General features: G+C 47.2%; 1 protein-coding gene across 1 annotated transcript in view; it reads right to left on the bottom strand.

The window, feature by feature from the left end:
* The window catches only part of RPAP1 (RNA polymerase II associated protein 1), a 36,765-nt gene that overhangs the window by 25,025 nt on the left and 284 nt on the right, over positions 1-11,456 (bottom strand). Inside the window, exons 2-6 of the mRNA XM_011989337.1 lie at positions 2,813-3,069; positions 2,372-2,520; positions 1,997-2,086; positions 1,381-1,501; positions 575-796 (exon numbers count right to left, since the gene is read on the bottom strand). Coding sequence (XP_011844727.1) covers positions 575-796; positions 1,381-1,501; positions 1,997-2,086; positions 2,372-2,520; positions 2,813-2,993 — 763 coding nt within the window. The 5' untranslated portion in view covers positions 2,994-3,069. The remainder of the gene's footprint in view (positions 1-574; positions 797-1,380; positions 1,502-1,996; positions 2,087-2,371; positions 2,521-2,812; positions 3,070-11,456) is intronic.

Here is an 11,456-nt window from a genome sequence, read left to right as displayed (position 1 = left end):
AAAAAAATGGCTGGGCATGGTGGCTCATGCCTGTAATCCCAGAACTTTGGAAGGCCAAGGCGGGTGGATCACCTGAGGTCGGGAGTTCAAGACCAGCCTGACCAACATAGAGAAGCCCCACCTCTACTAAAAATACGAAAAGTCAGCCAGGTGTGGTGGCAAATGCCTGTAATCCCAGCTACTCGAGGGGCTGAGGTAGGAGAATCTCTTGAACCTGGGAGGCAGAGGTTGTGGTGAGGCGAGATCACACCACTGCACTTCAGCCTGGGCAACAAGAGTGAAACTCTGTCTCAAAAAAAAAATTAGCTGGGTGTAGTGGTGTGCGCCTGTAGTCCCAGCTACACGGGAGGCTGAAGTAGGAAGACTGCTTGAGCCCTGGAGGTGGAGGTTGCAGTGAGCCAAGATCATGCTACTGCACTCCAGCCTGGGTGACAGAGCAAGACCATCTCAAAAAAAAAAAAAAAAAAAAGCATTCAAGTACTCAGCACAGTGCCCAGAACTCACAGTAAGCCTTGCTCAATAAGTGGTATTCCCCTCCTAGCCTGGTCTCAGCACGAAAGTCAGGCACCCATACCAAGCTGGGCCAGCAACCGCTGCTGTTCCTGCAGGATCTCCTCAGGAGCCATGGCCTGCAGTCTTGCTATGTTCTCTTCATGGATAGTCTGGGCTTCCTGCTCAGCTTCTTGATCCCTGAGCCCCTTCCCTGTGACCAGATTGGGTCCCTGAAAGCTGTGGCTGCTCCCAGGAAGCTGGCAGCCCTGGTCCCTCGGAGTGGGTGTCTCACAGGTCACGGCACCTGGAAGAAAGGTATGATCATGTTCATTGCTCTGTCCTCCATGGCTCTAACTGGGTTTTCTGGCCTTCTTCTATAAGCCTAGTAGCCCTGGAGACAGGTATAGACCCAAGCTTTCCTCAGACAGAGTGGAGAGACCCCACTGGGTCTGGCACAGGGACTCCAGGTGGCTGCTCCACTCACCGCTTCCCTAGTACTTACACGAAAAGGTTTTCCTCAGAAACACCCTAATTTCTGACTCTTCTCTTGGATATCTAGGCAGCCATCTGTAGCCAGGGGCCTGCTCCCAGCTGTTCAGCTAATAATTTGCATCATTAAAGGAATCTTGGCCAACACATTCATTTTACAGTCTCTGCCAGACACTTCTGCCCTATTCCCTTTCTCTTAGGATTGCATAATGGCCTGCCCCACTCCCAGCACCTGAGACCCAGATATGGACCCAAGTCTCCCATACCTAGTATTCTCAGACTACTTGAGATGGCTCAAATGCACCTCCCATTTGAGGCAGGAAGATATGTCTTCAAAAATGACCTCATGATTGTGTCTTTTAAAAAGGCCAAGCCCAATCCTCTCCAACCCCAGCTCACCCTCTGGTGGGCCCAGGTTGGGCACAACTTCCCCAACTGATGGGACCCTGGCTTCAGCTATCCTCCTTGCTGCAATTTCCTGGGCAAAAATGCTTCTCTTACCAGATGTTGCTGATTTCCCCTGCGGGGCAAAAAGAAAACCCAGGTTACTGATGCTCATTATCCCACTTTCCTCTCAACCTCTTTATATCAAGGCCTCTGGAACAAACAGATAAAAGAGGCTTTGCTCCATTTCCAGGGATCACAACCCTAGTTCTCAGAAAAAGGAGAGGTCTATAGGAATAAAGGTCTTAGAATCTCACAGACTTGGGTTGAAGTTCTGGCTCTTCTACCTATTAGGTGTGTGGTGTTGGACAAGTTATTTATCTCTTTGGGGTCTCAGTTTCCTCATCTGAAAAATGGGAATAAGGAATCCTCATCCCCAAGGTATCATCATGATACCTGCCTTATAAGTGTGTTATGAAGATTAAAAGAAGTAATGGGTATGAAGTGCTTAGTATAGTCCTGCTTTGTAAATGAAATTGCTTATCATCACTAAACTACCTGCCTGAAGAAGATGCACTGTGAGACTCACCTGTCTGTCTCCTAAGCACCACCTAAGCTTACCCTTCCCTACCTGTGTGTCCTGCGAGCGATGGAACACAGCGGGGAAAGCAACGCCACTGGGCATAGGCAGATTCACAGTCACTGAACTTGTATCTCGTTCCTGTAGCAACAAAGCACAAAGTTGTAAAGCACAATGGAGAGACTTCCCTAGGCTGGACCCTATCCTATTAGCCCAGTTCTGAATGATGAGAACCTCACTCTGGGGGGTTATGGACCCTCCTCCCTTCAGGGCAGAGTGATTCTAACCCAGCCCCCAACCTGACCTCGGGGGGTAAAACTCTACCTTTCTGAAGCACCGTCCACTCATAAGGCTCACCCGCCCCAAGCATCCTATATCCCTGTTGCCCTGGAACATCTTATCCTACTCAGCCCGAGTGAGACGCACAATAATCTTAGTCAAGACAGCAGTGATGTGCTGATCATGCCTCCTCAGCTTCTCTTCTGGGTCCTCATCCTCAGGCAGGGGGTGGCCAGGGCTGGACCTGGCTCTCTTCGGGGGAGAATGGACCAAAGCTGGGGGCAAATCTGGGAGATCTGAGAAAGAAAAGATCCCAAACATGAGTATATGCACATACTAGGAAGACTCTGCAGGCTAGGGAAGAAAGACAGCTGCCATGGGGCCCTGGCTCAAGCCGTGTCATCTTGGGTAAGATATTTAACCTCTTTGAGCCTCAGTTTCTTCCTATGTAAAATGGGGCTGAAGCAACAGAGGCTATGCAGTGTCTGAAATAATAATGATGTGTCTGAATCCAACCACATCATGAAGAGGAAGGGGCCCAAGGCTGTACCCTCTCTACTTCTCAGCCTCATACCCCCGGGCACTCACTGTCCAACATCACCACATCCCGATGGTCCTGGAGCGGAGGCCGGTCTGAGTTGGCATCACTACCGCCCCTATTTCCTTTCTTCACCAACTGCACCGCCGGGGCTGCACCAGCTGCGAGAAACTGACTCTGGAAGCGCAGCAGGTCCATCTCGGACTCCCCTGGCTTTGGTCGCGACAGCATCGTGCTGCTCCAGCTGCCTCCCCAGTATGACTCTCTCCAGCCGTGTCTCTGTGCGGGGATTCCCTCTTATTCATCCCTAAGAGCAACAAAGAATATGGGCCCTCTGCAACTGAACCCTGATTCTCTTTACTGGGCATCAGCGAAGATCTTCTTTATCCTTGGGTTCACATGAATTCATTCCTCCTCATTCATACCTTATTGCCATTCCGTCTTCAGCCCTCCCTGATGTCATCAGCCTAGCAACAACATTTATAGCCAACTTAGGTTGTTTATAATCTATGGGTGATAAAACTCTCAGGAACAACCAGCAGGAGACCTGAGGAAAATGTCATCAAGGGCCGGGCAGGTATGTGTCATAATGGGGGGTGATGATTCTGTATCAAACTGGAAAGAACATGCTTGGCCTAAAGTTATGCAAATTATTAAAAACCTTGGGCTGTAAACTATCAATGTAAAAAACATTTGTGGCCAGGCACAGTTGCTCACGCTTGTAATCCCAGCACTTTGTGAGGCCGAGGCGGGTGGGTCACCTGAGGCCAGGAGTTTGAGACCAGCCTGGTCAACATGGTGAAACCCCATCTCTACTGAAAATACAAAAAATTAGCTGGGAGTTGTGGTGGGCGCCCATAAGGCTGAGACAGGAGAATCACTTGAACCTGGGAGACGGAGGTTGCCGTGAGCCAAGATTGCACCATTGCACTCCAGCCTGGGCAACAAGAATGAAACTCCGTCTCGAAAAAAAAAAAAAAAAGTATGTCTATGCACTAGCAAAGAACATGCAGAAAATGGAATTAAGAAAACAACTGAATTTACAATAGCATCAAAAAGAATAAAATGCTTTAGAATAAATTTAACCAAAAAAGTACAAGACTTGTCCATTGAAAACTATTGAATTAAAGAACTAAACAAATGGGGCCGGGCATAGTGACTTATGCCCGTAATCCCAGCACTTTGGGAGGCTGAGGCAGGAGGACTGCTTGAAGCCAGGAGTTCAAGATGAACCTGAGCAACAAAGCCAGACCATCATGTCTCTACAAAAACTAATAACAATAAGAATAAAGACCTAAACAAATGGAAAGACATCCCATGTTTATGAATTAGAAGACTTAATACTCCCCAAATCTATAATTCAATATAATCTTTTTTTTTTTTAAGGGACAGGATCGGCAGGGAACGGTGGTTCACGCCTGTAATCCCAGCACTTTGGGAGGCCAACGCAGGCAGATCATGAGGTCAGGAGATTGAGACCACCCTGACAGTGAAACCCCGTCTCTACTGAAAATACAAAAAATTAGCTGGGCCTGGTGGCAGGCACCTGTAGTCCCAGCTACTTAGGAGGCTGAGGCAGGAGAATGGCGTGAACCCCGGAGGTGGAGCTTGCAGTGAGCCGAGATCGTGCCACACTCCAGTCTGGGCTAGAGCCAGACTCCATCTCAAAAATAAATAAATAAATAAATAAATCAACGAACAAATCAGCAATCAAATGTTTGTTTTGTATCATGATAAAATATGCACATTTCTATTTTTCTCTATATACTATAAATTTATACACTTTTTAAACTTGTGATTTGTTATGTTAGATTTACAGATTTATATAGATAGTATGAACAGTTTCCATATATAGTCTTCACCCAGCTTCTCCAAAGGTTAAGACTTTACATAATCATGGCACAAAGGGCAAAAAAAAAAAAAAAATTAACATAGAGACATTACACTTATTTGTCAATAAAAAGGAATGAAGTTCTAATGCACAAACATTGAAAACATTACACTAAGTGAAAGAAGCTAGATGACTCAGAAACATTTTATTTAGTGAAAAGAAAGAAAGAAGCTAGCCAGAAAGGGCCTCATATTGTATGATTCTGTTCATATGGAATGTCCAAAATAGGCAAATCCATAGAGACAGAAAGTAGATTAGTAATTGCCAGGGGCTAGGAGAGCTGGAGGGAAATGGGAATGGACAGCTAATGGGTATGGAGCGTCTTTTGGGAGTAATGAAAATGTTCAACCTTGTGAATATACTAAAAGCCATGAATTGTAAACTTTATTTATTTATTGTGACAGGGTCTGGCTCTGTCACCCAGGATGGAGTGCAGTACCATGATCTTGGCTCACTGCAACCTCCATCTCCTGGGCTTAAGCCATCCTCCCACCGCAGTCTCCCAAAAAGCTAGGACTACAGATGTACCACCACAGTCAGCTAATTTTTTTTTTTTTTTTTTTTTTTTTTTTTGAGAGACAGAGTTTTGCTCTTATTGCCCAGGCTGGAGTGCAATGGCACGATCTTGGCCCACCGCAAACTCTGCCTCCCACGTTCAAGCGATTCTCCTGCCTCAGCCTCCTGAGTAGCTGGGATTACAGGTGCCCACTACCACAGCTGGCTAATTTTTGCAGTTTTGCAGTAGAGATGGGGTTTTACCATGTTGGTCAGGCTGATCTCAAACTCCTGACCTCATGATCCACCCACCTTGGCCTCCCAAAGTGCTGGGATTACAGATGTGAGCCACTGCACCCTGCAATTTTTGTGTTTTTTATAGAGACACGGTTTCACCATGTTGTCCAGGATGGTCTCAATCTCTGGGCTCAAGACATCTGCCCACCTCGGGCTCCCAAAGTGCTGGGATTACAGGCCTGAGCCACTGCCCCAGCCTGTAAACTTTTAAAATGATGAATTCTGGCCAGGCTCAGTAGTTTACGTTGGTAATCCCAGCACTCTGGGAGGCCGAGGCAGGTGGATCACGAGGTCAGGCATTCAAGACCAGCCTGACCAACATGGTGAAACTCCATCTCTACTAAAAATACAAAAAAAATTATCTGGGCGTGGTGGCACGTGCCTGTAATCCCAGCTACTCAGGAGGCTGAGGCAGGAGAATCACTTGAACCTGGGAGGTAGAGGCTGCGTTAAGCCAAGATCGCACCACTGCACTCCAGCCTGGATGACAGAGTGAGACTCGTCTCAAAATAATAATAATAATAATAATAATAATATTAAAATGAAATGATGAATTCTGTGGTATATAAACTATATCTCAATTATAAAACAAAAAACACTGGACTGGCCAAAGATGCCTGCAAGCTGGCTGGCTAGTTTTGGAACCCCTGAGCTAGATGCTGGTAATAATAAAAACACTTTTTCCATATTCATTCATTTAATCCTCATAACAGCCTATGAGGTAGGTTACTACTATTATTCAAATTTTACAGCTGAGAAAAGAAGAGTGCTGAGAAGTTAAGTATTTGCCCAAGGTCTCAGTGTAAGTGCTAGGATTAGGATTCAATCCCAGTCAGTCCGTGCTCTTACTCACTATGTTCTACTGCCTAGTGCTGTGGGTGCCTGGGTGTCCTGGAAGTCTGGAACAGTGAGGCAGATGGGGAAGAACTATAAAGAATCTCCTGAAGAGCAAAGGCTGGAACTACACTAAGCTTTCTCAGTAGGGACTATTGATCTTTATGGCTGGATAATTCTTTGCTGTAGGAAGCTCTCTTGTGCACTGTAGGATGTTTAGCAGCATTCCTGGCTTTTACCCACTAGATGCCATCAGCAAACCTCCTCCCCCACTTGTGACAAGCAAAAATGTCTCCAGACATTGCCAAATGTCACCTCGGAAAAAAGTCACCCCCAGTTGAAAATCACTGAACCAGACCTTGAAGGATGAGATAGGCCTCTAGCCAGAAGGGATAGCTAGGCAAAGGTATAGAAGCAGAGAATAGGGCCGGGCGCAGTGGCTCACATCTGTAATCCCAGCACTTTGAGGCTGAGGAGGGTGGATCACTTAAGGTCAGGAGTTCAAGACCAGCCTGGCCAACAATGTGAAACGCCATCTCTACTAAAAACACAAAAAAATTAGGCAGGCGTGGTGGCATGTGCCTGTAGTCCCAACTACTTGGGAGGCTGAGGCAGGAGAATGGTTTGAACCCAGGAGACGGAGGTTGCAGCGAGCAAAGATTGCGCCACTGCACTCCAGCTTGGGTAACAGAGCTAGACTCTATCTCGAAAAAAAGAAAAAAGAGGCCGGGCGCGGTGGCTCAAGCCTGTAATGCCAGCACTTTGGGAGGCCGAGACGGGTGGATCACGAGGTCAGGAGATCGAGACCATCCTGGCTAACACAGTGAAACCCCATCTCTACTAAAAAATACAAAGAAACTAGCCGGGCGAGGTGGCGGGCACTTGTAGTCCCAGCTACTCAGGAGGCTGAGGCAGGAGAATGGCGTAAACCCGGGAGGCGGAGCTTGCAGTGAGCTGAGATCCAGCCACTGCACTCCAGCCTGGGCAACAGAGTGAGACTCCGTCTCCAAAAAAAAAAAAAAAAAAAAGAAAGAAAAAAAGAAAAAAGCAGGGAATAAATATGGTACATGGGAGAACATGATGAAGTTGACCACCTCCTAAAAGTTGAAGGAGGGTGAGATGGAGAGGTAGACAAGCTAGATAGCTGGGACTAACAATAGTGCTGAATGAAGGCCGGGTGCGGTGGTTCACGCCTGTAATCCCAGCACTTTGGGAGGCCAAGGCGGGTGGATCACGAGGTCAGGAGATCGAGACCATCCTGGCTAACACAGTGAAACCCCATCTCTACTAAAAATACAAAAAATTAGCCAGGCGTGGTGGCACACGCCTGTAGTCCCAGCTACTCGGGAGGCTGAGCTAGGAAAATCACTTGAACCTGGGAGGCGGAGGTTGCGGTGAGCCGAGATCGTGCCATTGCACTCCAGCCTGGAGACAGAGCATGAAACTCTTTCTCAAAAAAAAAAAAAAAAAAAAAAGAAAAAAAAAAAAGTGCTGAATGACACATTTCCTTACTTTTTCTTCATCTACTTCTAAGCAGGATCAGATCTAATAACTAAGCCAGCACTGGAAACACCTCCCAACACAGGGGTAGGGGGTAGGCTAAAAGGGGTAGAAATGGTGAAACAATTTCATGTAATCCCAGCTACTCGGGAGCCTGAGGCAGGAGAATCAGTTGAACCCAGGAGGTGGAGGTTGCGGTGTGCTGAGATCGTGCTATTGCACTCCAGTCTGGGCAACAAGAGCGAGAGTCTGTCTCAGAAAAAAAAAAAAAAGCATAGGTAACTTGCCTAATTTTGTACATTTAGTGCATTTAGTGTGACGGTGTGACCTTACAAACATTATCAAAAACATTTTTTGCGAGTTTACTCTGGGCAGAGCGGTGTACAAGGGGCTGTAAATATAAAGAAATGGGGGTAAAATCCAGTCCCTGGGTTCAAGGGGCTTACTGGGGAGACAGAGACCATGCCGAAATACTGGGTCTTTTAATAATTTCTCACTTCATTATCTCTCTTTGCCCACACAAGTCTAGAAATTCCAAAGGTTTACAGTTAAAATGATGTCTCCAAGATTGTAAAGGTCTTCCTTTGGTCAATGATGTACCCAAAATTGGGGTGAGAGAATATGGTAAACATGCATATACATTTACAAGGCAGTACATCCCAGTGATCAAATTAATCACACAGAAGATCACTGCTACAGGATTTCAGAGGTGGGAAAAATCCCTAAAGGTTAAAAATAGAGCTCAATATTGAAGGAAAAAACTTAGATAAGCAGAGAACTGAAGGAAGTGGATGAAGTGAGCAAAGACCTGTCTACAAAATTTCGTCTTAAATTTGGCATAGAACTTGTATTAAGTACTGTTTGTAGCATGACAACAGCAAAGTACACAGATGTGCCTTTTCCTGAATGGTAGGCAAACAGTATGAAAATGGACTGCCTGTGTTGAAATCCAGGTTCTACAATTTACTAACTGTGTAAGATTAAGCAGGGTATTTTACTGAAGTTACTCTGCTTGTTTCCTCATCTGTAACATGAAGATAACTGTACCTACCTCCTGAATTAATTATATATATGTAAGAAGATTAGAACAGAGTCTTATACATGAAAGGACACAAACGCCAGTTATGATTCTTATTATTTATACAGCCAAAGGGCAGTTAACCATATCTAATTGTTGGGCAGTCCGGCCAACAAACAAGGAAAAAGTCTCCTACCCCAGTGCCTACCCAAAGGCGCTAAGGAAGGCTGGACTAGATGAAGTGAGAATCCATGGTATGTTAACAATTCACTCCTGTAAGATTCTGCGTAAGCAGAAACAATTCCTCCTACTTATCCATGGATTCATGTGACCCCAAAGCAAAGTCCAGCTCACTTCACAGGGTGCACCATACCTACATCACAAAGAGCTAGGGGGGTTATGGGCACCAGTTGTGGAATCAATAGGCTAGAAGTCAAATACCAGTTCCACTACTTACTAAATGCACTAAACGTGCGAAAGCAAGTTACCTATTTTTTTTTTTTTTTTTTGAGACGGACTCTCCCTCTTGTTGCCCAGGCTGGAGTGCAATAGCACGATCTCGGAACACTGCAACCTCCGCCTCCTGGGTTCAAGTGATTCTCCTGCCTCAGGCTCCCGAGTAGCTGGGATTACAGGCGCCTACCACCACGCCCGGCTAATTTTTTGTATTTTTTTAGTAGAGACGTGGTTTCATCATGTTGGCCAGGCTGGTCCCGAACTCCTGACCTCAGGTGATCCGCCCGCCTCAGCCTCCCAAAGTGCTGGAATTACAGGCGTGAGCCACCGTGCCCGGCCTCTATGCTGACTCAAGTCACGTTTCCACAACTGTAAAATGTGAGTAACAGGTCCTATATAATAGGAAATACGTGAGGATTTAAATGACTATGCACGCAAAGCGCCTAGCCCAGTGCCTGTTACTTATATAAATAAACCTCAGTAACAATTCTTTTAGTCCTAAGTAAAGCCACCAGTGTATTTCCCCACAAACTCCAGAACAGATTTGTCCAGAACCAATCCGTGCTAGAAGTGATAACACTGGCCGGGCGCGGTGGCTCAAGCCTGTAATCCTAACGAGTAATGCCTAAAGAGTAACTCGTAAAAAAAGTAGTCCTAACAATGGACCTCTGGGTTTATCTTGGCCTCTGAGGAGTCTCTGGGGCTCTTACATTGCAGCCTATCCTACAGAGCCAGGATCCAATCCCGAGTAGGGACGCGTGACTAGCCCCTATCGCTCTGGTCAAGGGTTCTAGTTAAGCCTCCTGGACCACCCAACTCTGCAATGAGTAATCACTGAGTCTCAGCTTTTGCCGCCCCTTCAAGGGCCGTGCTCGAGATCTATGCACTGAGGAAGCCACAGTTGCTCCCTTACAGACCAAAGGCCCGCAGGCAGGTTCCAGCAAAGAAATTGGACACGCTACCCTGGGTCCTCCGCCCAGATCACCTGAAATCCGTCCCTTCATCCCCGCCACCTACGTGATCCAGGCCTGTCTGGGCGCCGCCATCTTGCCCCGCAGAAGTAGCGTTTCCGCCGCCGCCAGATTCCAGGTTCCGCCCCGCAGCCCAGCCCCGCCTCTCCCGGGCTTAGCTCGAAGCATTCTGGGCTTTGCTTGTTCAGCGTGGCGGACTGGTGAGCGCGGTGCTGCACGGCTGGCAGTTTATTACTCCCACGTAAGCTCTATACCATCACCCAGAACACACATCCTTTTTATTTTTTATTTTGAGACAGAGTCTTGCTCTGTCGCCCAGGCTGTGGTGCAATCTCGGCTCACTGCAACCTCCGCCTCCCAGGCTCAAGCGATTCTTGTGCCTCAGCCTCCCGAATAGCTGGGATTACAGGTGCCCGCCACCATGTCTGGCTAATTTTTATATTTTTAGTAGAGACGGGGTTTCGCCATGTCGCCCAAACTGGTCTCGAACTCCCGACCTTAGGTAATCCGCCCACCTTGGCCCCCCAAAGTGCTGATTACAGGCTGCGCCACCGCGCCTGGCCCACGCATCCTTCTGATGTACAGCAGGCACAGCCCCTTCTGCACATACGACACCCTTGGCAGGGACAGAGCGTTCCTCAGACGTCCCTCTGCACTCACCAGCCAGTGTTACCACATCCTACATCCCAGCACGCACGCCCACGGCAGCACACAGAAACGTGGACACACACACACACCAACGTGACGAATGTGTTTATGGAGGAGCTAGAAGGTAACCATGAAAAAGGCGCAAGGGAAGAACACTGCCAGAGTGCGCTGCGGAAATAGTGGTGGTGAGAAGAGAGGGAATAAAGCTTTCTTGCTAGCAAGGTTATCATCTTCTCCAGAATCTTGCCTTTGTTCATCCCAGTCTCCCTTCTTGGAAATCCTCCCTCTTTTCCCTGTCACCCCTGTCTCCAAAGGATATTTCTTTAAGGCCTAGCTGGCATCAACTCTAAAACTTCTGCCAGCCACTCCTACTCACCGAACTTTCCTTGGAATCACCTGGAATCTTACCGCCTGCACCAGTTGTGTGGTATGCTGAGAACACACTGCCAACTGCCAACTGTCACCAGTTACCTTTTCACCAGACCTTGTTCTTTGCATCTAATGCTGAGCACCCAACATGTTGCCATGCACATAGTAGGACCTTAAGTAAATCATTGCTAGACTGAAGGACATCATGGGGCAGC

Source organism: Mandrillus leucophaeus, unplaced genomic scaffold (assembly GCF_000951045.1).
Source record: "Mandrillus leucophaeus isolate KB7577 unplaced genomic scaffold, Mleu.le_1.0 Scaffold35, whole genome shotgun sequence".
In the NCBI taxonomy this organism is placed as follows: Eukaryota; Metazoa; Chordata; class Mammalia; order Primates; family Cercopithecidae; genus Mandrillus; species Mandrillus leucophaeus.
The sequence above is the reverse complement of the archived record's forward strand: the minus strand, read 5'-3'. Positions and strand labels throughout refer to the sequence as shown.